This window comes from Tympanuchus pallidicinctus, unplaced genomic scaffold, assembly GCF_026119805.1.
Source record: "Tympanuchus pallidicinctus isolate F22 unplaced genomic scaffold, pur_lepc_1.0 scaffold3, whole genome shotgun sequence".
In the NCBI taxonomy this organism is placed as follows: domain Eukaryota; kingdom Metazoa; phylum Chordata; class Aves; order Galliformes; family Phasianidae; genus Tympanuchus; species Tympanuchus pallidicinctus.
The window spans coordinates 52,505,966-52,531,346 of NW_026294747.1; the positions used below are offsets into that span (position 1 = coordinate 52,505,966).

General features: G+C 38.8%; 1 protein-coding gene and 1 pseudogene across 5 annotated transcripts in view; both read left to right on the plus strand.

The window, feature by feature from the left end:
* PPP2R5E (protein phosphatase 2 regulatory subunit B'epsilon) overlaps nt 1-25,381 on the plus strand; it is a 70,817-nt gene that overhangs the window by 30,192 nt on the left and 15,244 nt on the right. For all 5 annotated transcript variants that reach the window (XM_052696784.1, XM_052696783.1, XM_052696785.1 and 2 more), the window contains 3 exons: nt 10,180-10,376; nt 21,280-21,381; nt 23,473-23,565. In XM_052696784.1, coding sequence (XP_052552744.1) covers nt 10,180-10,376; nt 21,280-21,381; nt 23,473-23,565 — 392 coding nt within the window. The remainder of the gene's footprint in view (nt 1-10,179; nt 10,377-21,279; nt 21,382-23,472; nt 23,566-25,381) is intronic.
* Nucleotides 308-480, plus strand: LOC128087449 (uncharacterized; annotated as a pseudogene).

Genomic DNA, 25,381 nt, shown 5'->3' on the forward strand with positions numbered 1-25,381 from the left:
TTAGGTACTGAAAGGCTGCAGTGAGGTCACTCCCAGCCTTCTTTTCTCCAGGCTGAAAAAGCCCAGCTCCCTCAGCCTGTCCTGGTAGGGAAGGTGCTCCAGTCCCCTGATCATCTTCGTGGCTCTCCTCTGGACCCTCTCCAACAGCTCCCCGTCTTTCTGGTACTGAGGGCTCCAGACCTGGACACAGTACTCCAGATGGGGGCCTCACAAGAGCAGAGTAGGGGGGGACAATCATCTCCCTGCTGGCCACCCCTCTTCTGATGGAGTCCAGGATACCATTTGCTTTCTGAGCTGCAAGAGCACACTGGCTTCTCAGCCTTTTGGCTAAGATCAAGTGTAGTATTTGTTCTTACCAGTTTGATATTCAGTAACACATTCTGAGCCTTACAGATGTCTGAGCTTGAAGGGTAGCTGGTGTAGTCTTAACAAGATTATGCAAGAAAAATATCTTGAAAAGGAATGATGTGGTAACCTCCTTTCTTGACAAGTAGACTGTATGGATTGCTTATGTATGAAAAGCCTTCAGGTAGCGTTTTGAAGTGTAATGCTTTCTGGTTTCATGGTTGGCAGAGAGATCAGGACAAGCCTTCAGGTTTTCCTGTGCTTTGTTGCAGCTCAGATGGGATGTAATGAGGCTGTGTTCTCAGTGCTGAGGAAGTGCAGACAAGCAGAGGGCTCTGTAGCTGGCCTTCCTGCAGGGATTTGCTGCCACAGGCTCATCTCCCTCTGCAGCTTTCATGTGCTTTTGGCGCTGCATTGGATACAGTTGGTGGTGTAGGCTCTGATCTCAAAGAACCTAAAACTTATGCCTGTAGAGGCTAAAACTGGTGTTTAAAAGATAACAAATGAATAATTAAGGCTTAACATGATGATTTTTCTCTTCTGTTGTGTTGGAGCTTCAGCAAGAAAGAGGGAACCTGTGTGAGAAGTGGGGCTTTCAGAAGGGCCCTTTTGAATACTACAGAATAAATTCTTAGTTTGTTTCTGCATCTTCCGTCATGGCTTTGAAGGCTGCTTATTGAGTCTGATCATTTTCTTACACAAACCTGCACAACATCTTACACACGTGCAGTTCAATAAAGTTCCTCTTCCATTACACACATTGCTCCCTCTATGGAGAGAATGAGAGCCCAAGCACATGATGGGCAGTCTGATGGCTGGAAAAAATACTGTGAGACTAAATTAGTGCTAAATTAGTGCTCTTGGCTAAATTGATGCTACCAAATGAGAAGAGAATGGAGGTTACATTTTCAGGCTACAATTAAACTCTTCTAAATGTGTAAGTAGAGTAATATAATATGATATTTTTACATGTATGTTTATTATTTAACATTTCATAAACATTTAATAAATGTGGATGCTTTAAAATACAAGCCTGAGCTCTTGTGCAGCAGAATGAATGTAGAGGATAGCTCTCACTTAATCATATTTTTCACTGGAGAATATACTCCTGTGACTTCAGGTGTAATGCATTAGCTCAGTATAAAGCAGCTCATTTGGGTTTAAGTTATGTTTTGAGTTTCCTCTGCTCGTGGTTCAATGTTTTGTTTGTTTTTAAAGCATCTACATGCCATAGAGAAACTCTACAGCTTGAGTCAAGTGAGTATTGCATATTTTTATTTGAACCCAGAGCAGTTTCAGGGCAATTAGTAAACCAGGTACAATTTTTGCACTCTTAAAAGACGCATAAAATGGAATAGCATGTACAGCTGTGTAGCTTTATTGTGATTACAATATGTACTTAATGTACCAAATGAATTCCCATGCAAACCCCAGGTTGTCTTGTGGCTACAGTTAGAGTGGAAGTTAAGATGGCTGTGACTTGTTTTATATTCAGTAATCATTATAGAACAAAAGCTTCTCATGTCATATAGGAAAAAAAAATTGTGATCTGATAAGAATCTTAACAAAGGAAGACAATAATCCTCTTAAGGATTCCTCTGTCTTAGGTCAGCAGCAGGCAATCATTTTTTTTTTTGCACAGGTGTTCCTAAATAGCCTGGAACTTATACAGTTTTGTGTGGCTTCTTTTCTTATTCTTTTGCTGTCCGAGGATCCTAGAGATCTTGAGCTGTTGGTTAGAAGAGTCTAATCCTGCCGTTTTCTGATATTTGTCATTAATAAAACGTGCAAAAAAACCCCAAAAAACTTAGAAAGTTGCAGCTGCAGCATTGACCATCACTTTTCCTAAAATTAACAAAGTACTGGGTGAGACATTTATAGCATGGCAAAAGGGAAACAATTAGCCAAGATCTAATTCCGGATTGTCTGGATTGCCCTTTGGAGCACCAGTGCTGTGCTAAAAGCTCTAGGAAAGGGGTGGAGAGTGGTGGTCCTAAGAACAAGTTGGGCAATTAAAAAGAGAACAGCCTGAAGGACTCTTTCCTGATTTTGAAGGAAAAAATACAGCGGGAGCAGGGTGACCCAGTGGAGCATATTGTTACTGTCGTGCAGCTTTGCTCTACCTCTGTTATCTGAGAAAATGAGTTTCATGTTTGTTTATACTGTGCTCCTGTCTCAGGTATTTGTTATACCATTGAGGGTAGAGAAGCTGAGTAATTAGAAAGCATTTTGTTGCTAAGTTCAGCTTATTTTGTACTTGCTATACCTTTTGCTGTTTAAACATACTGAGTTTAAACTCTATATATTTGAACAGAGGTGTGCTGCTCTACTTAATTTAAACTGCAGCTCTCTGAGAAGCAGCTGGAAGAACAAACATAGCTGCATGAATCAACAGGCTGGTGCCCTGGTGCCTAAAATGAAAAAAAAAAACCAAAACATTTTGGAGGTGAACATACATTCATTTTTACATACATGTAGAAAACAGAAGTTGAAGAGTGTATAGTTTTTGTTTTTAAGAATACTTTAAAATCCATCCTATGGGTTTTTTTTCATTTCTTTTGGCGAAGAATTCAAAGTGAAGCAGCGATGTCCTCCTTATCTAGTCATGGAAGGCTGGGCAGGTGTGTGGCAAACTCCTGACGATTTCTTTAATACCTCCATTTGATGTTGTCATGTGGCAGGACAGCCATGGAGAGCTGCTCTCTCTGGTAATAGTTCAGCAGAGCCAGCAACTTTGACTTTTCTAGATGAAGGTTTGCTTCTACTTGGAAAGTGCAGTTTGGTAATAATCTACTTAACACAACTAGCATGAACTTTCTGAGCCAGCGTAAAAGAAACTTGAGGCAGCTCAGGAAAATTGGCCTCAGTGATTCTTGGTGTTTCAGCAAAATATTTTTGTCTTATTTGGGGATTTTATGCCACGTATTCAATGTAGGAAATTGAAAGACCATGTGTTTTTTGCCAGGCCTTTTCACCCCTGTTAAAAATAAATAAATAAAACCGTTGGTTTTGAAATTCCATTAAAAATGGGGAGAGACAGAAAGCAGCCCACAAAACCTGTGATCAGCTTGGGGCTTAATAAGCGTTAATTTAATGTCGAGATGAACTTAATGCAAGTAGTGCAGTGAGCTTGTTAAAGATGTCACAGTGGCAGGAACGTGGAGATATGTGGTTGCTTAATCACATCCAGCCCCTACCCATTAATTCATTCATTGTGTTTTGCTTTAACACTTCGAGCTCCTGCTTTTCTTTTGGAATATTCTGCTCCATTAATTGCATTACCTATTCCCTACACAACCTCTTCTGTCTTTTCCAAGGCTGTAGCTCATATGCTACCTCATTTCTTTTCTCTCTTGGCCTATTAGTATTTTGTTCTTGCTCTGCCACCTTTGGCTTCTTGCTCACTTCCTTTCTCTTAATACTTACAAGTTGCTTTGCCATTCCTCTATCTCTTTTGAAATTTTTTGGTAGAATTCCTCTTCTATCATCAATTTTTTCTCTAGAACTGGTGTCACTTGAATCCTTTTCTGTACTTTGCTGTCTTCTTTGACCAGGATTGGTTTTGGCTCAAATGTAGTTGTAGGCATACTCTGACTGTCTTGGATTACTTTGCTAGTCCAAACTTCCCATTCATTGCCGAACTAATGAGAAGGTGTTGAAACATGTTGTCAGCTTACTACAGGAAGAAGGCATTGCTACATGATTATGAAGAGGCATGGTTCCTGCTGCATGGTGATTATTAGTAACAGTGTGAGGGTTATTACATACTGAGTATCTTGTGAGTCACTGAGTTTCTGTGGGACCTAGAACAGCAATTTGGTGTACCTGAATATCCTGATAAGATCGTTTTCCATTAGGTGCTCATGTGTTCTGAATTCTGTCCACCAAATATTTCCTCGATTACATATTATTATCTGAAATGTTTCATGCAACACTGCTTCATAATTGTTTCATCATGTTAATTTAGTGATGCGTAAGAGTACACAGACTTGTAGTACCTAGAGCACTTTGAAAGGTCTCTGCTTACTTCAGAGTGGCACATCTTCAGTGCATGTGTCCACCAATGCTGTCCTTTTGCAACAAGTGCAGATGTAGTAGTATTTGGCTCTGCTTTGTCAATAGCTTTGACAACTGAGCTTACAGTTGTGGTCCGCTTCCAAGTTGAAGGGTGGCCACAGCACAGCCATCATTGGCATAATGAGTGGTGGGAGGAGCATGTGCTGATCACAGATAGACAAGGTGTAGCCTAGAGACATCTTTTCATCCAGTCCTACCATAGCTCTGCACTGAGCTGCATTGGTGGATGTGAAGAGGCTTGAATAGCAGCATGTACCATGCTTGTTGTGGAAGTAAGCAAAACATTTAATGGAAGTTCCATAAATACCTTTTATTGCTATTCTTCTTATTGTCAGCTTGATTTTAGTCCACAGTCCTGTAAAGAAAGAAACAGCAACCATTCATCTGTGTAGCCTACTAAGCCTACATATTTAAATGCATGAGGCTGAATATTGATTAATATGTTAAAAAATGTATATAAAATTTTGGCAGTGTATATGGCATCTGTAAGAATTATCTCCCAGAGCTTGTAATGTTGTCCCATGCACATTCAAGGCACTTCAAATACTACCTGTAGATTGAAGCTGCTTTCAGACTGCTTGTCTCAGTAAATGCTGAAAGCCTCAGTAAGACCATCAGTGCCTATCAGTGTTGTGCATGTGCTGCAAACAGTGTGTTAGTGTTGTGCTTTTCTTCTTCTGTGTCTTCACTCATGAAAGTAATCTTGAGCTTGTGGCACTGCATTTGTTGCAGTGTACACAGTGTTACAATTGGTTAGACTTTCTGTATGTGGAACACGGTGCCCAGCTGCTGCCTTGCCTCTGTAATTATTAAGCATAAAGAACGGACTGGGGAAACAGCTTTGGAAAAAAAGCCCCTATTATAAATGAATTATTACTGACTTCACGAAGCATTCATAATATTGACAGCCAGCCATGAAAATTAAATGAATGTAATCAGCAGAGTGATTACTTTTCTTAAGAAATGTGTGTAAGAAAAAAACATTTGTACTGCTTGGCATCTGCAGGACCAGAATTCCATGGTGAAAAGTAGCGTATAGAAATGTGGCCAATGTATGCCAGGTGTATATATGACAGGATCTTTGGTTAGCTGGAGGTTTGGGCTTGATTTTGGTAGACCTTATCTTAAAGTGATCTCTTCAGAGAAGACAGGAGGTCTTCTAAATTCAGCTTTCCAAGTTTTATTTGAATGAAAAAGAGAAAGTTTACTTGTTACAGAATGAAAGCTTCATAGTGTCCAGAGGTATGTGCTACCAAAAGTAATCTACTGGGAGTGAGAGTTACACCTAGAACATTTTGATATTTCATATAGAATCATAGAATAGCCTGGGTTGAAAAGGACCACAACAGTCATCGAGTTTCAACCCCCTGCTATGTGCATGGCAGCCAACCACCAGACCAGGCTGCCCAGAACCACATCCAGCCTGGCCTTGAATGCCTGCAGGGATGGGGCATCCACAGCCTCCTTGGGCAGCCTGTTCCAGTGTGTCACCACTCTCTGTTTATAAATGTATATTTTTAAAATGAATACATTTTCTGATAATACATACGTGGGTGCAGGGTAGCATTTGTGGACGTGCTGTGTTTTTACTTAACATCTTATATGTAATCTGCAGCATTTATCTTGTTTAATTCTACGCCCTCATCTGTCTTTGGTCTGACTTTCCCTTGCAGCTGCAGTACTTGCTTATTAATTCCCCACCTTGTTGTCTTCACTTTTTTATTTGCAGCAATAATTCATTGCAAAAGTACAGCCTGAAGTGGAACAGGGAGATGCTCCAGGTGTTCAGTACCTCTCCTTCATTTTTCACCACCATTGTGATGAGTATGTTCAGTACCATAGTTCAGTTCTTTGGATGCAGCTTTGCTAGACAGATGCATCATTTTACTTCTCCATGATTTTTTAATCAGTTCCTTGTAAATAATATTTTATTAAAATATGAATGTAATATGAACTTTTTTTTTTAACATATGTGTACATTAGAAGATTGCAGTCAAAGGATGCTTCCAGACATTTCTTTCTTCATTTGGTAAAGAAATCAGAAGGCAGAGACTGCAGAGGTGATTGAGGAGAAGGGATGGGCTGGTTGGATTAGGATTATTTTGGAAAAAGGATATTAAGAGGGAAACTAAACTGCGCTGTCACTTAGATCTTGTATTGGAGTTGTTGTAGTAACAAGGTTCATGTCTGAAAAATGTATGTTTCTTTTTGTCAGTTTTTCAGATCACTTTGTAAAACACTTTCTTAAAGGCTCCGATTTTATTTTTTTAATTGTTCAGATTTATTATTAGTCACTGTCATTTGAGCCAGTTTCCTTTGAATCTGTGAACGTTCAGTGTACTTCACAAGCTCTGTTCTATGTAGAAGTGTCTAGAAAGAAAACTGAGAAGCTTTTCAGCATGAAAATTAAGTTGTAGGAAAGAGCTTTTTCTGAAAGTGAGTTCAATTTATCTGTCTTTAAGTTTTGCTTTTTGATAAATGTATGTTCTCCTGTGCATTGGATTGAAATCGTATGTACAACTCATTGGTATCATTTTGATTTTATTCTATACATAAAGGTATTTTTACAAAGAAATTTACTGAACTTACTCAACTTTCTGTTCCTTCAGGTAAAAGTGGTTACAGTGGTAAGCTTGAAGTCTAGTATATTTCAGTATGTTAGTGTTGCGTGCTAGCACAAGAGTAAGTCACTGCAAAATGCACTGGAACCTCACAGTATCTGTCTGCTGAGAACTAAGAAAGAGGTTTGAAAGAGCTTTGCTGTTTTACATCGGCTGGTTGTGAGCATTTGTAATGAGCTGCACCTGAAGTCGTTATGTTAAGTCCATACGTTGAGCTCTGCTGTGGGGCTGGATAGCTTCTGTACCAGAGTACCAGTAATGGGCATGTGAGGCTGGCAGCTGTCTTTCAGTAAGGTCTGTACATCTGTCAGAGAGGCATTAGGAGATTAGGGAAAACACCAATAAAACCCTTCTAAAACAAAAAGAACCCAGACCAACTGGTGATGTAGTCGCAGAGGGAGGCTTGTGAACATAGAATACTGGTGTTATTATGTTATGTGTCATTTCTGCTTGGAGATTTCCTGGTTCCAAGTAGAAAAACATAGGCATTGGATGTTACCTGTTATCAAAGCACGATACTTCTTGCAATTTTACTTTGCACTGTGATTACCAGTTTGTATCATAAAGAAAAGCAGACGTGACCAGAACAAGTTTGGAGTTTTTCTCTTTTTTGTTTTGACAAGTTTGCCCATACAGTTTGCCTCGTTGCTGACACAGTTAAGGCTGGCATGAAATTCGTGTAGCATTCTACAGTAACTTTTCTTAAGATGAACTTAATTATATTTTTCCTTTCTTTCCCACACCTCCAGATACTTTGTTGAAAATAAAAGTAAGCCTTTATTAGATGTTTTAATACTTCAATATGTATTTTTTTTAATTTAATGCTGACACTGCATTAAAATTAATGTAGTTCTGAGTCACTGGAGTCTGGTTATAATGACATTGGATTGAAATTCGTAATGGATTCTGGTTTGTTTTCAGCCTGTGTTTGCCATTGACTGGGATATACTTGTCAGCCAAAGTAAATGCAGGCAAGCCATGTAGGACAATGCAAACAAAAACCCATTATGTTTATGTAACATCATAGATTTTATTGATACCATTTACATGTTGTAAAGTTATGTACTGGATTTGTGTAAAGAAGAGTGCAAGTTAGAATAGGACATAAGTGCAATTGGTTGCTTCTTAAGAGCATTATTTCTCTCTTTTTTTTTTTTATTTTTTTAGTTTGAGTTTACAGACTGTCTCCAGGAAGAAATTGCTTATCAGTTAATTGTCGATTGATTGCTGGTAACAGTGAATTCTGAAGTCCATTTTCCTCTTTTGTATCGTTTGAGAGCAATCAAGAAAGCAGTAACATGTTTGATCTCAAAAAAGGCTTAGATTTCTCAGGCCCTTTGTCTCCTCATAGACTTCAGACTGGCTCCTGCCTTAGGAAGAGCACTAACAGAAGTGGTCTCCTTTGTGACGACCAAGGGCTGATGGCTTTCTGTGACACGGATTTCAGTACAGTCTGCTGTGAGGCATTTGAATGTGTGTGACATCCAGCCAGTGCAATGACTTCAGAGTGGCCTGGTTTTGTTACCTCTAGACTTCAAGAAGCATTTGGGTTTTCTTTTCCTGCATTGCTCTCCCTGTTGCAGTTCTGCAGGGCCACATTTCTTCCATCTTCTGTTCCATAGATGAGTGAAACCTGTGGAATTGTGGGATGAACAATTAAAAGGATGATATGAAGTGCAGCGTTAAAACTATACCACTTTTTCCCACTTAATTTACCTTGGATGCAGCTGTTGCAGAGGTTGCCTCCTTAGAAGTAGGTGATTAGTACATACAACGTGGTTTTGTCAATTAAACTTTGCAAACAACTCAGTTGACCTGTGGGGTACGGTTTGATAGTTGTTGGATCCTGCCATAATGATGTTGCCGACCATCGAAGAAGGTTGAGTAAATGTATTTGATGTCAGGTCATAAAGTGTGTAGCGTATTTATTTGTATCACCATCCAAAAGTATTCTTTATGCTTTTCAGTAATTCTAGTTCTGTTATGCATGTGGTTTAAATTTGAACAGATTTGTTAAAGCTACTCTCCTTAAAACTGCAGTAAAACTGTTAACAGCATCCAGTGTTTACCAAGTATTCCTTGGCAAGACATACTCAGTCATGTATTAAGGATAAGAATTTCCATCTTAGGTTAGCTTTTATACTGGTATGTCCAAGTTTTAAGAAATAAACATCAATTCTCTGCTATTTAAGTTTTTCTAGTCGAAATTAGCAAAGTTTTCCATTTGCATATTGGATTATTGCTTACAAGGCCATTTCCTAACGGATCGTTTGTGCCTGAAAAACAAACAAAAAAAAAAGAAAAAAGGGAGATCAAAGGAAGTGAAGCATTCTCTTGTTTGAAGGCATCTTTCAGAATAAAAATAGGCATGTCATTCATGCAGCTTTTCTACTTTTCTTAGCCTCGTGTACATGAACACTGGATAAACTAGGCTGTCTGTGCATTCTTTTGATGCACTTGGAAAACTAACCAAGCCACTAAGAAGTTGACAAAGGAAAAATAATAAGTAGTACATTCTACTTTCTGTACTGGGCAAGTACTTGTTACTATTTTGTGTATTAATGCATATTATGTGTTTGTAACCCAGCAATGTATCCTTACTGTTTTAATAGAATTATAGTTGATTTTGCTATGGAAAGAGTTCATGTGGAAGTAATAATTCTGAAATTTTGTTTGCACAAATTCAGTCTTACTGTATTTCATATCTATTCGTATAAAGTTATAAGTGACAGTATTTTTGGAAGTAGAAATTAATCAAGCTTGATCAATCTAACAGTTCTTTCATCCTTTTTTGGTGTGCAAGTTAACAGTGGCATATCTCAAATGCAGTAAAAGTAGTGATATACTGTAAAATTAAGTCTTGAGTGCTTTTGCATTTGTGTTTTCCACTTATGTCTGTACTTCTTTTGTGAACTGTATTTTCTTAACAGCAAATAACTTACTACTACAACAAACTGTTCAGGACCTCAAACACAAAGTAGTAACAGTTCCTATAAGGGGTCCATTTGTTAATCAGAGCTCTGTTTTATGACAAGTATTTGAATGATGCTTTTCTTTGGAATTGGTGTTCAAAAATAAATCCTGTTTCATATAAAGAGATGCCAGACTCACAAAGATTTCCTTTCTTGTTTCATAGACGTTCCATCTTCAGAGCAGCCTGAACTGTTCCTAAAGAAACTTCAACAGTGCTGTGTCATTTTTGACTTCATGGACACGCTTTCAGACCTTAAAATGAAAGAATACAAGCGCTCCACTCTTAATGAACTGGTCGACTACATTACAATAAGCAGAGGCTGTTTGACAGAGCAGACTTACCCTGAAGTAGTTAGAATGGTGAGTTTCTTCTTTCTTGTGGTCTCTTTAAATCTGCTTGCAATTCCAGTTACACATTGTGGGTGAAATTGAACCCTGGAGTAGGTGGATTAAATGAAGCCTTTGGTTTTTATTTTCTACTTGACATCACTTGGGGATAATTCTCCAAAGATAAAATTATTAATTTTTATATGTGCTTAATTAAAGTCAAGACGATGCTTATTATAGCGTCAGAAATGTACGAAAGTTTCCTGATCGAAAAACCTAGCAGATGTATTATCAGAGTCCATCTCTTTCCCCCCATACCCTTCCCCATTATAAATCATGGATTAATTTTAGAAGTTTTTTTCCTTCCTTTGAACTTTATCCAAGCATTTGATTTTGTAATTGAAGCTCTGAGATAATTACTTGTGCACACTTCAGCCTACTTTTAGACAATAAATGGTAAAGGTGCTGTATAGAAACAGTGTGAAAATGTTATGGTTGTGTTATGTGGAGTCGTAGAAGTTGCTGTTTGTAAGCAAGGTTACTCAACAGTAAAGCCATACCTTATATATACATATAAATTGTCCAATAATAGTATTTTCAATCTAAAAATGGTAACAGTATCAGATGCTGTATGGTGAAGAACATCCTTTGTAGTTGGCAAAATCAATCAATGCATTGAAACATTTATTCTGTTCTACCATATGGAACTCTTATAGCCTGTTATCTAAATGAAAAGACAGTTAAGTTATGAATTTGGTGATGCTGAAACATGAATAGATTTTATAAAGTGTTGTATGTGTTCCTTACTGCTTTCCTGGAACACAGTTATGTGCTGTATTGCTTGTTTGTAACACTTAATAGTAGATCAAAATTGTGACAGGCTCATCATGCACTTAATAGTGAATTTTTAAAAAAGGAAAAACAGAATGAAGATGTATGGAAAAATCTTTATATGGCTTCTTAGTCTGACAGCATTTTTAGATGTCTGTTATAACATGATCAGATTCTCCTCCTTTTCTCTTGCCCTCCCTTTTGTTCTCCTCTACTGGAGAAGTCTTCTCAATGAGCCGCTTGTCACTCTGCTGTGTTACATGTTCAGCATGTGGTCGAATGCAAATTCAAGTCTGAATACAGAACTACTAGTTCTTTGCTGAGTTCTTCTGCTTATACTAAATTTGCAGCATCTAAGTGGTTTGCAAACATTACTTTTTTCTTTCTTGTACCCCTTGAAATGAACTGATGTTGTCATATGATCTGTGTAGACAGGACACTGATGCACAGATAGCTTCAGTAACATTGGGTACCTTTTCTGTTTGTAGAAGACACCCCCACTCTCACTTTCTGTGACAATTTAGGATTTGTTTTAGTGTTCCTGTTACTGAGGTTGTATTTTCTCATTGACTTCGCATACAGCTTTTTACTGTAGCAAGAAGTTAGACGTATTTATCTGTAACTGCTCATAAAGTTCAGTTTTGAACAATAAATCATAACCTATGAAGCAATCTGTACATGAGCTGTAATGAGACACAGAACCCTTTTGCTTGCATTTTCTACAATCCCTGCAGTCATGATGCATTGCCTAAATAGTTTGAAAAGCACAGTTTTAAATAATTGACTTAAGTATAGTCTGTAAGTGTGATACAGAGCAGTCACTGGAAGTGAAGGTAAAGTGTGAACTTTTTCCAGTAGACTTCAGAGATGTTTACTAATGGAGCTCCAGGAATTTCATCCCATCTCATTTTTTATGGAAAGCCGTTTTCTTTTCTCTCGTATTCCTTTCATTTCATTGTACCCTTTCCCATCTTTCTTTCTTCTGCCTTGTATCTGGGGGCTAATGCTGAACTCAAGCTACGTTTTAACCTCAGTACCAAGAAGTTTAAGGAAAGGGAAAGACTGAGAGTATTCTCTAGTCCCTTAGCTGGCTGGTCAGTGGCTCAAGATTCTTACAAATAAAAAAGGTTATTATTTTTTTTCTAAATAATTTCTGGAGAAAATTAGAATCACAGGATATGCTGAGCTGGAAGGGACCCACAAGAATCGAGTCCAGCTCCTAAGTCCACACGGAGCCACCCAACCCCAACCTGATGTCTGAGAGCAGCATCTCAGTGCTCCCTGAGCTCTGGCGCTCAGGGCTGTGCCTGCTGCCCTGGCAGGCAGTTCCATGCCCACTGCCCTCTGGGACACAGCCTTTCCCTGACCCCCAGCTGATCTGACAGCTCCATGCCGTTCCCTCAGGCCCTGGGTGAGCAGAGGGCATTAGTCCATATTAGGGGCAGGAAGTGACTTGAGCTGTGGTGTGACATTTGGTGTAACTTGCTCTTTGCAATAAATGCATGTTCTTGTTTCAAGCATGAAGTGTTTTTATCTGTTGTGCTGAGGCAGGCTGGACTGTACACAGTTGACTTCATGAGCTCACTGTGCAACAGCTGCTATTATCTGTACCTGAGAATTTTCATTGAGGTCTCCAACTGTGTTTGCAAATGACCTGTCAAGTTGACAAGCTCTGACCTGTCACAATGGTGAAGAGAAGAGCAGTTTTGTGTCCTTTCCAAATTGACTGCCTGCCACAGTTGTCATCAGGAGTGTTTTGACTGAAAGGCCGACAGCTCAAAACACAGCAAAATGGAGCACAAATGTTTTTTTTTTTTCCCTCTGGAAGGTTTAGTCCCTGTTGTGCTTTGCACTTGGTTCCCACACAGTGACATATGAATGCAGGGAGTAATATTTCATGCTTGGTTCCTTGGACTACTGAAATTTGGAGTTGGGAAGTATTCTAGAGGAATCTCTAGAGAAATCTAGAATCTACAGGAATTTCTAGGGGAAAAAGCAAGAAGCTTGTGTGCAAGTTGTGCTGTCATTTATGAGAAGAAAAAAAGATGTGGAAGTCTGAAGCTGATATTTAAACTGTTACTAATATTTATGAAGAAGAATTAATGACTAAACTGCTTTCTTTAATTAACTGAAGTGCCAGAAGAATTGATGTCAATGTGGCAGCCTTTTCCTAAAGTTTTAATAACTACATGTGGATTAGTGTTCTCTGTTCTGTGTCCCAAAAGAAGTTCCAAGATTCTTTATTACTTTGATTTCTAAAATGATCATTTGGGGTAGCCAGCATAAAAGCACTTGGGTATTTTTAAATAGTCATCCTAAATTCATTAAAACATTAAGGCCTTATCATGGTATCCCATAATTTCACATCAAGGTATATACAATATCACAAGAGAAAGCACTTAGATATTTGACAGTCTTTGTGTTTGTTTCTTTAAACCACTCACTGTGGCTTCACATATACAGAAGTGCTGAATTTGTTATTTTGATAAAAACGAAATTAACTAATGGCCACCAGACAAGCTTACAGTGGCCTTGTCATCAATATCACTGAATGGGAAGAGTGGTTGGGATTTGTGTTAATGATATAAGCAGGACAGATTTATTCCCACGAATGCTGCTGGGTGCCTTCCCTTGTTTTGATGCCTTATGCAGAAGGGCACATGACATTCTTCAGTCCCTGTAAGAAAGGTTCTTGCCAGATGAAACTCGCACTGCTAAGAAGGAAATGCCAGGAATATGACTTTATGAGCCAATCATTGGACATTTAATCTAAAATTTGAGCCTGTTTGAGCAAAATAGGAGACTTAAACTAAAGCAGCTGATTTTTCTGGCAGAATATGCAATGATAGATAAATGAAATAAATGTTTATTGTCTACGTGGTGTCCTGTGGGCTGTTATGTAGTACAGGGTTTTTTTTGTGCTTTCTGGGAATTAAGACTTAGATTGAAGATACTTGAGAAATCAAATGAATGGGGAATTTGACAAGCTCTTAAACTGAGAAACCTGGATAAATCTCCTTGTAGATGAGCAACACTTAAACTCTCCTTCTTGTTTCTCCAACAATTGTAAACTCAATCCCAGACTTTTACTGTGATGTTTATACAACATCCATGGATGCTTGCCAGCCCAGAAGAGGTGGATAATGAAACTTTTTTGAGATGTATCTTGTGGAATTCCTAATAGAACATTGTTTTGGTTTTCTTTCTTTTATGTGCAGAGATGACTCTAGTATCCTATTCTCTACACTTTTTTTTGTGTGTAAAACTCTCTGTATTCAATCTTACCTTTTTGATCCTGCAAAACCACATTTGTTCCTGTTGGTTTAGATACTGGATTTAAAATAGTACTGAATGTCATTTTGAGTTTAAGAGCAATAAACACAATTACTCTGCTAGAAATTGACAGATAATGCCTCTTTTCAAAAATGATTTTTATATAACTTCAGGAACTGAGTAAAATAGTAGGAGTTAATCTTGAGTTCAGCTTGCATCAGGAGATGTTGGTTTGAATGCATCTCAAACACTGAAAGAAAGATGCAGTGTTTTCAACTCCCCCAAAATGAACTTGGAGTGAGATCTGGCACATGGATGCAGCTGTGATGGAACAAGCATGCTATTGAAATGAATAGAAATAGAAAAAGAATCATTTCATATTTTAAGTTCTCTGCTCTCCAATGTGAGACTTATCAATTAGGTAGGAGCAAGAAATGAATCTAACTGGTTTCTTTTATGCCTTGTTTTCAAATTCCTCTGTTAGATGCTACTTAATATTCATATTCTTTATACACCTTGTTTGTACAAAACCCACAATACTTAGTGAAAGAAGAGACTCCAGTGTGCTGTACTCTTAAAAAAAAAAAAATCAGTTGGAGGCAGCTCCTCTTGCACAGCTGTCCCTGATAATTTTTCTTGACAGTATGTAATTACATTTAACTTTATCCATTATTCTTCCTGTTGGTTACATAGGCTTCTCTTTCGTCAGATGCTGTCTGCATAATAGTACAGTGACTAAGTCTAAAGCAAAAAAATAAACTGTTTTGAGAAGTGCTTGTGTCAACTGCAGCTTTTTTTGTTTGTTTGTTTTGTTTTGTTTAAGAGGAGCATACACTCACTCCCACATTTCGACTCTGTCAGCTTCCTAGCACTGTGCCTGCAGATCGACTCAGCATGAATCTTCTGGCAGATTGTTTCCCTGGATTTTGAATATCTTGTTTTGCTCTTCAGATAGGAGTCTAAGGCAGTAAGAGTTTTGTAATACTGTCTAGAGTTCATGCATTGGTAGGCTTCTGCTTCATCTGATGCCTGCTGTAGAGATGAGGAGGCTCTTTGTGCTTTAATTTGTCAAAGGTAATTGAATTATTGCTATCGTATTGTGATGGCATAGAATAACGTGGCCATGCATTAAACAAAAACTTGTTTTACTGGATCATATCAAAATGTTTTTACAAGGAGATACTGATGAATGAGGCTGTTGGTAGCAGGGTACCTCATGTGGTTTGCATCTAGTGTGACATTTCAGAGCTCTCATTTCCAGCAGGGAGAAGGTGTGCCTGTGAGCGTTCCCCAGGGCCATGACTGTGTCAGCACTTGCAGCTGGGATTCTGAGTGTGCTTATGATGTGCATCTCCCATTTGTTCTCACTGGGCTTTGATGCTTGTCATAGAGAAGCTTGAGAGTTTGTGAATTTGATTCATTCGGGATCAAATGTGTATTCCAAAGGTGTGCCTAATGATCTCAACCTGCTAGTGGGCATCAGTACAAGAGATGTCTAGAAAGTAAGCACTCCTTCCAAACATAGGTAGTGTGTGTATTCAGCACCTGTGCTCCAGGTATTTTGTTCTACCAGCCTACTCCAATTGTACTTCCCTGCTGGGTAACATAGGCATAGGTTAAGGAATCTCAATTTTACCCCTTGCACATCTGTGTGGGTGGAAACTGCCACCACTGAAGTGAATGATACTAACAAGTTTAGGAGCCTTGACCTAGAGCTAAATTCCTGCATTATTGATTGAATTTTTAGAAGAAAAGATGAGTAGGACTGTTCCCCTCACTCTTGCTATGTGGCCTGGATAGATGACTGTGTTCACAATCTGATATAGTTCATTTTTATGTAGCCCAGTCAAAAGTAATGCTGCTGGGCAAAAAGAAGACATATAGTATTCAACTTGGAATGACTGTATTCTGGCAAATGGTGGTGCAGAAGGGACTTGACCATCGTGGGTGAGTATCTTGAGTACTTTCAGATAAGTTTCTGATACAGTGCACTATTCAAAAAAGGGAAATAACAGGGAAATGGCCAGATTTTTTTATGCACGTTTGCTGTACGTATTTGAAGATGTTAAGAAAATAAAGGTGGGAGTTTAAAGGTAGGTAGGAAAAACAATCACAGGTTTCAAAACAAACCAACATCTGCCTTGGTTCAGAAGATTTCTCTTTCCATTTAGCAGCAAAGATGTTGAGAGCTGCCGTATAGTTTTTTTTATATAAAAATATATATATATATTAACGTATACCCATAGATGTGTTCTGCATGTGCAAATTGTATTTAGAGGGAGATGCTGAGAAGATCTGATGGTTTAACAAGATCCAATGGGAACCAGGCTATTTCAGCCTTGAAGCCAGGAGCAGCACTACCCTAGTCAGTTCAGCAGTTAAAAGTCCGGGTTGTAAGAGCTGGTGGAGTCATTAATATTTTAAAATAAAACTAGGGTTTTCTTTCTGTAAGGTGCACTTCAAACTTCTGGGAACAGTTAAGTGGTATATATAGAAAGATTGCAGTTGAATGGCTGTAAATCCATGAGCAATACAAAAAACCCCCCACATATGCAGATATATTTGAGAAGGTTAAGTGTCATTCCTAGTCACTCCTAGTTCAAATAGCTGCCTATATGGCCTGATTACATTTTGTTGTTACCATGCATTGTTTGTATGCACAACTGGTTTAAGCATGGTGAGTGCAGATAGCCAGTTTCAATTTCTTGTATACATGGGGTTTATGTGGACAGTTCCACTTACTGCAATAGAAGCACAGATAAATTAATTCTCTGGTCCTGTTTTTATACAGCTAATATATTACACTTCCCTGCATGTACATTTGTTTTCATTTAGGGCTCCATTCAGAAAAAATATTACTGATCAAATCTTTGTTTCAAACAGCATGGCAAATGAGCACTGAGCTGAAATAGAATTTATGATGTGTTTCTGTAACATCAATGTGCTTTATGGTGTTCTAGTGAGGGATGGAGAGAGGACTTCTCAAACATTTTCTCCTGACTTCAGGCTTAATCAGCTTAGTGCTTGATTTTCTTAAAGTTATTTCAAGCATAAACACAGAGATAAAATCAGAACTTCTTGAAGCTTGTTACTTCAAATTAATTGTGTTCATATTTTCTCTGTTCTGGATTGCTGCTTACCACTCTCAGATGTGTTCAGAACTTACAGTTCATTCCTTGTGGTGGCACCAGAACAGCCTTGTCTATCTTCCCATTTGTTGTTAATGAACTTGCATTTAACCATAAATACCTGGAGAAGATTTTGTCAGGGTTATGCATCAACACTCAGCTTACAGGTTTCTGGGCATCTGCAACTGAAAAAAGATCTTTCCTTGTGGCATTTCCAACGCGATCTTGGGAATTTTAGATTAGTTGCTGATGGGTGGATCTCACTGGTTTGTTGAATTGATTTCTGGCACTTGGTTATCTTGAAGCATGGCATGCAGGCAACTTGGAACACATAATATGAAGATTTGTCACGATAGAACTTTCCAGAATCTTAGAGTTCAGGTTTGCTGTACAAAAATATCATCAGGGCTTGGAGGCATTCCTAATTGGTGGAAGATGGCAGTCAGTATTGATCGGCAGTCATCTGCATTGGCAGTGGGAGAGGAGCCATCGAGGGCTGTGCAGAGGCTGGCAGGGATGTCCTATGGCTGGATGAGCCAGCAGAGGTCAGAAGGGAAGTGATTCATCGATCGAGCCGGAGGAATTTTGGCACTCTGCTTGGGCCCAGGGACAAACGCTGAACAGCTACCTTATGCCTTTGTGAGAAAAATTATTGTTCCCAGACCTGGTGCATCATTTCCCCATCGCTGTGTGATGGCTGTCAGTCTCTCGCACAGCTGGGCAGTTCATGCATGGAAGAACTTGTTGCCTTCGGTTCTCCCTTAGAGGTTTGTGAACATTAGCCACCCAGAGGCTACTGATCTAGATAAGCATGCTGTAAATTGACACTGCATGTAAATGAGCTCTCATGCTGTGTTGTGGTGATTAATATAACTGTAATGGCACGCATTATCTTTTAAAATTATGATTACCCCGGGAATCATTTGAAGGTAACCTGTTCTGTCTGTTCTCCTCAGGAGAATGTCTGCATTTGGGCTCCGTATAACTTATCTTTACTCCCAATGCAAAAAAAAAAATAAAAAATTACAGAGAGCAAACTATATGAGAACTCTCTTCTACCTTGCATTGCATTTCCTGCTGTATGTTCTTATGCAAAAAGCCTGCTTTTGACTTGCAATGAGACTGACTTTTAATTTTAATTTTTATTTTTAAATACATGCTCCAGAAGTCTCTCTGGTTTTGTTAGAAGCTTAAGATTCGAATGTTGGTCCTGACACTTAACTAGCTATTGCTGAAACTTTCATTCTTCCATGGTGCTGCTAGGGCAACTGTGTGAAACTTGGATCAACTTAATTGAAATCTTACAGCAATTTGAGTTCAATTAGCTTGTCATTCTGGTAGTATGTATTTTTCCTTGCTGGTTTTGCTGGTGCCATACTTTGGCATTTGTTCTCGTTTTAAAACTTAACATCTGATAAATGCTTACATTTCTTCAGATTTTTTTGGTACGAATTTCATTAATTGAAATTTGCAGAAGAATTTCATTTTCTTCTTTCAAATGAAGTTTAAGGCAGAATAAAAGCTGTGGACTGCTTTTGATTTTGCTAGTTCCCTGTTTTTGGGGCCAAATGCTGAGAAATTGGGGACTTTCAAACGTGAAGCATTAACCAAAAATACTTTGGTAAGTACTGCAGAATCCCAGGTGTTCAGATGGAAGGCACCAATGGGTGCATTTTTCCCTTTTTACTTGGGAATCCTTTGGGCGTCCTTCTACTGCTTTGTGCTCTGATAAATCACAGAATCATGGAATGGCCTGGGTTGAAAAGGGCCACAATGATCATCCAGTTCCAACCCCCTGCTGTGTGCAGGGCAGCCAACCACCAGAGCAGGCTGCCCAGAGCCGCATCCAGCCTGGCTTTGAATGCCTCCAGGGATGGGGCATCCACAATCTCCTTGTTCCACTGCCTCACCATCCTCTGTCTGAAAGACTTCCTCCTAATATCTAACCTAAACCTTCCCTGTCTCAGTTTAACACCATTCCCCCTGCTCCTATCATACCTACCTTCATAAACAGCTGTTAAATAAAGACCTCTGACCCGTTAGTTCTGATCACTTTCCTCTTCTGCCTGCTCTTCCGTCTCAGGGACGATAGAAGGATGGGGTCAGGAATCCCTGGGGAAGAACAAACTGTAACATTTGTATATTCCTGAAGTACATGCTTGACTTAGAGGAATCTTTGTATGTGGGAGCTTTGGAGAGAAGTGGAGGACTCAGGAAAAGAAGTGGAAAGGAGAACATCTGCTGAGCATTAGGTATCATTTGGGAGGTGTGCATATAGGACAGAGTTCAGTGCATCTAAGGGCAGGTTGATAGGTGCTGTATTATTAGGGTTGAGAGCCCTGCGAGTTGACATCCGCTGAAAGATTCTGTCAGAGCGTTTTGCTGTATCTGCAGCGAAATGCTCCCTCTTGTGGCAAATGAAAAAAGTCCAACTACAAAACCACTTTTTTCTGTGCTCGCTGGTTTGCCATATTTGCTCTTCAGTTAGACAGTACTTTTGTTTTCCACTTGTATACGCTGAATATTCCTTGCTAGTATGTACTGTATGTGCTTTCCTATGGTTTTCTGTTGTTCCATCTTATTTGTGCAGCACCCAGATCTCCTTGGTTTACCTTGCAGCTTCTAAAATTTCACTCTGGCTCAATTTGTTTTCATTGCTATCTGGATTGTATTTAAATTCCTGGCTTTAATGTGCTTTCTCATGTTAAATTGCCACTGTACTGAAGACTTGCCTTACAGACTAACTATAAAATATTTCCAGCTCTAAAAGGCATTGGGATGTTGAAGAGTGTACTAGTTTTGTTGCTTAAATAGATTAATTTGTCTGGACTACCATGCAAGGGTCACGTATAGACAGGATTAGGAGATAATATGCTGCCTTTCCCAACTGTTTGATTAACCAGCTTAGAGACGGGTCAAACACAGTAGCAGAGTGCAAGGAAGGCACTACACTACCTTCAAAGTGCAGAAGAGGCCCTGCAGCATGTTTACAGGTTATAAGATGTGCGCTGCATAATTATCAGTAGACTCCATTCAGCACTGTAATTAACCCAGAAAAATACTCTGGTTTTTGCTGATAGCATGAGCCTCACAAGGCCAAGCACTCTGAGCAAAGTACCTGTAAATAAGATTTAGCAGAGTGAAGCAGCAATGAAATAAAATATGGGCAAAGTGACAAGCAAGTTGTATTTCTTGCCTGCATTTAGTACCAAGTTGTGCATGTGATATAAAATGTCTGTGCATATACTGTGTGAAGAACACTGATAACTAAAGCAACTGTTGACAGATGAGAACTTTAGCAGATGTTAATGTATTTCCTGGGGCAAAGGAAAATAAAGTATATGAAAACCCTTGTCAATGCATACCGATGGCCATGCCTGTGACCTAGAAGACCTTGATGGCCAGTGGAACAGGGAATGAAGTGGTGGGCTCATGTGGAGCATTGGGAAGTCAGCAGTGATGGCTCACTGGGTAATGCTGGGATGTCCCTAGAAAGAAGCAAAACATCTAAAGAAGGCTAAGAGCCAAAGTTGGTGGTAGATTTGTGAAGTGATAGGTTCCTTTGACCTATGCTGTTGCTAAGAAGCTTTGTCAGACATTGAGCAATAGAAATACTGCTTCCACGATGAGGATGTCTATAGTAGGCATAGAATCTAGTACCTGTTTGAAAAACAGATCTCACTATTCTTTCTTTCACTTTTCAGGTATCTTGCAATATCTTCAGAACTCTCCCACCTAGTGACAGCAATGAATTTGATCCAGAAGAAGATGAACCCACCTTGGAGGCATCATGGCCACATCTACAGGTTTTTGAGCATTTATTTAAAAATAAATGCTTATAATTGCTTAATATATCTAATTTTCAATAACTTTTTTTTAGCCTGTGGATGAGAACCAGTGTATGAGATATTACGAAATTATGAGAAAATTCTGTTTCTATTTCACTGGTGGTGTTGTATCTACACGGTATCTACAAAGTATCTACAAAGACAGTAGAGTACTTCATGAATTTGGAAAGTGTTAGAACTTTCAAAACTGGGTTGAACTGGATAGAACTTTCAAAACTGGTGTCTCTTGTAGTCCTGTTACCCTTTGTTGATCAATTTTTTTTCCTCACGTTTGTGTGATACACAAGTAATAACAGTACTTCCAGCAGTTTTGCTTTACTGATTATAGTTAACATTTATACAAAAGCACACAGGGGTAGGCTGCTGATTAGAAAAACAAATGGGAATCTGTACCTCTGTCTATATCTCCCTTCCTCTCCCTGAGTTGAAGATTACTTTCAGGTGTTTGTAGTGATGTGAGTGCTCAGTGCTGTCTGTCATTGCTTCCTCTGTATCTCAAGTGTCAATGGAAGGTATTTTGAACAAAAAGCATAACATAATCTTGGAGCAACTGATGCTATTGCAGTAAATTCCTTTATAGAAAGAATCTATTTGGAAGGAATTACAGACCATGTCTTTGTTAGTCAGGACTATGACTTAACACCACAGATAAATTTAGAAGAAGTTTAGCAGAGAAGCAGTTTGTGGAGTCTAGGATCTGTGAGCAAAGGAGCACAGTTGATCTCAGATTGAAATGAGTGTTTTATTTAACAGTTGGATGTACAGCTTTGCCTGTGAGCAGCTTCACTCTCTGGTTCTCTTAGATTTGGACTTTCTTGATACGTAGGGTTCATTCTTTATTTATAATAAGTTTCACAAAATAAGAATCCTAAAATCTTCAAGAAACCTGTGGGCAGCAGAGGCACATGTCTGCTATCTTACTTTCATTGACACTAGCACTGTATTTTTAAAAGTCATTACTTAAAAAAAGAAAGGGATATAATTTCTTAGCCAGTTGGATGACTTACCATTGTGAGGAAGAAGTGTACCAAAGTATTTGTCAGAAGTTGATAGATTTCCTGCTGAATTGATGTTAGTGACGTAAACTGACATTTTTTCCACGTCATATTTCTCAGCCTCTCTCTACCTTTCTGATTTTTGATTGTTTCCTTTTGGAGGAACTCAAAGAGTGCTGACATAAAGCAGCAGCAGCTGTTGCAGTGTTGCAACATAACGGTGTTTGCAGGGAAAAGTTTAAGGTTGCTTTAAAATATGATTTGTAGCTTCCTTTCTTCTTCAGTGTCAGAATTCATACTTACTGATACCAGAAAGGAAAAAATTTCCAATGCCTGCTCTTCTTAAAAAGGTGCAGTAAAAAGAAGTGTGTGCTCAAAGCTCAGGTGATCAGTGACAGGTCAGAATTGGTGTTACATGAGGCTGTCAGAGTGCCTCTTCTGCTTCTTTTTGGCTTATTAAATGAAAGATCTATTGCTGTCCTGCTGAGTAGTTCAGGCAGAGAAGGATTTGAATAGAAGCAAGCAGGTTTTCTCCATCCTCGAGGCTAATCTTTTCAGTAAGTCAGAACGTCCTGATTAAATTCTATTTTCTATTTTTTTTCTGTGTTTCAAGTTGTCATAGAAAACTACTCTGAGTAGTTTTTAATTTAAAATTAGTATTTCTGTCTGTTTCACCAGTTCTTTCATAACTGTAATTTTTCTATTTGATGTGACTTAAGCAGTACAGAGGGCAGTTTAAACAAGCTTTCCAATTACCCTTGTTAGCTTTACAAGATGATAACAAGCATTACAAGATGGCAGTGTCTGTATTTAGTGATTAGATATCTCTGAATGGAGTTAAATAAGCAAAACTGACTTACAAAGCTCATACATTTAATTGAAACACTTAAGGTAGCAATTTGCTAAAGGAGGAAAATATTTTTCATCTTCTCATCCTCCTGCTTGGTGGAAAAATAAGTATTTTGTTTTATATGGAAAGAATCTAGTGAAACACTTAGAAATAATAAACAATAATGAAGTCATAAACTAAACTAATTTTTTTTTCACTTTGCAGCTTGTATATGAGTTTTTCATACGATTTTTGGAAAGCCAAGAATTTCAGCCCAGCATTGCCAAAAAATACATAGATCAGAAATTTGTATTGCAGGTAAGCCAGTATGGTTTCTTTAAGGTTTCACTTTGCTTTTGAAAAAAAAAAAAAATTGCTTTGAAAATGTTTTGTTTTGGATTTGAAAGTATAACTTTATTTACAACAGAAAATGCTCAGCAAGCATTTACTTGAAAGTTGTCAAACTACAGAAATGGGAAGTATGTTGATCTCTGTTTCCATAAACATATACAGTGCTTGATTTGAGTGCAGTTTCAATACGTTAAATATGTAGGTTGCTCCAAAAATAGTGCCTTCTATTTGCTTCCAAGGAAACTACAACAACAAAAAAGAGCACAGTAATGCTATTTGAGAGAGAAATTCCCAGCTACAGAACACTTTTTCAACATAGTCACCATCAGAAGCTATGCATTTTCACCAACAGTGGATGAAAGCCTCATGGTGTGCATTCAAAAATCTGCGCCAGTGGAGGTCACCCACTGTTTTGCAGTTGCTATGACAACATCATTACTAGGAAAATGTTGCCCATGCAGTCAGTCTTTCATCAGAGCAAACAGATGGAAGTCAGAAGATGCAGAATTTGTCTGTATGGTGAGTGTGGTAGGACAGTCCAGTGAAAACTGATACTGCGCCCCACAGTCTTCAAACTGGTATGGAGCCTGGCATTACTGTGTTGCAAAAGAAAGGTTGTCTCCTTCTCTAGCCTGACTCCGGAAACTTGAGTCTTCAGTGTAGTCAGCATCAAGGTGTACTGGTCAAGGAGAGTTCATAGTTTATCCGAGTTCCAGAAAATCCAGACAGATCACTCCCCTCTTCTCTGTACTTGCTGAAGGCTGCATCTTGAACAACTTCTTCAATGGGAAATACACATCTTGCCACTTCTTAGGCTGTTTTGACTCAGTCTTGCAGTGGTGACATTGCATCTCATCACTGGTAATGATGCAATTCCTGAAAACAGTCACCTTCAGGCTCCTACTGTTTCAGTAAGTCCTGACAAACTTGCACATGGTATTCTTTCTGTTCCTTTGTGAGGACTTGTGGGACCCACCTCATACTTTGCAATATTCCAACATTGCCATCACCACTTTCACCACATTGAAACTGATATTCAGCCCCACACACAGTTTCCTGGTAGTAATCAGCTAATTTGTGTTGGTGAGCTGATGAAGATGCTCTTCACTGTGTTGTGTGGCAGCTGTGCATGACTAGCTGGAATGTGGCTTGTCCTTCACATTGCTGTCATCACTGCTGAAGTGCACCACCCGCTGCCTCACTGTACTCACATCCACTGTTTGATCTCTGTAAACCTTCAGCAGGCATTGTTGAGTGCAACTGGGTGCCGTTTTTCCACGTGGACAAATTCAGTGACACACCTTTGCTTGAAGAAAGGGCATTTGTGTGCCCTTTTGTGTCAGACTCCATTCTGTCAGACTGCCCCTCTGCTGTCATCTGTCAAGTGGCAACAAAATATAATGGGTTGTTGGTGGAAAGATTTGATCTCTACTGCCATACCACCAACATCTGCCTCTGAAGTTGTGGGTCAACATAATAAAATAGGAGGCATTACTTTGGATCAGCACTTGTATTTGACTTGCTTAAGGTACGCTGAAACAGTAACTGTTGAAAAATGAAAGGCACGTGTTCTGAAAATGCTGCCATCTAGAGACACCACAATTTAAATGTATCATATTATTGATAAAATATTTCTGTTGGAAGGGGAAATTTGTTTTTCTCTGCTGGAGAGCTGGCAACAAGGGCAGATATTCATTAACAAGCCTATTCCCAAAGCTTTATCAAAAACAGTAATGCTATAGAGCTTGGGGGGGGAAGTAAATAAAAAAGCCATATAAAGTTC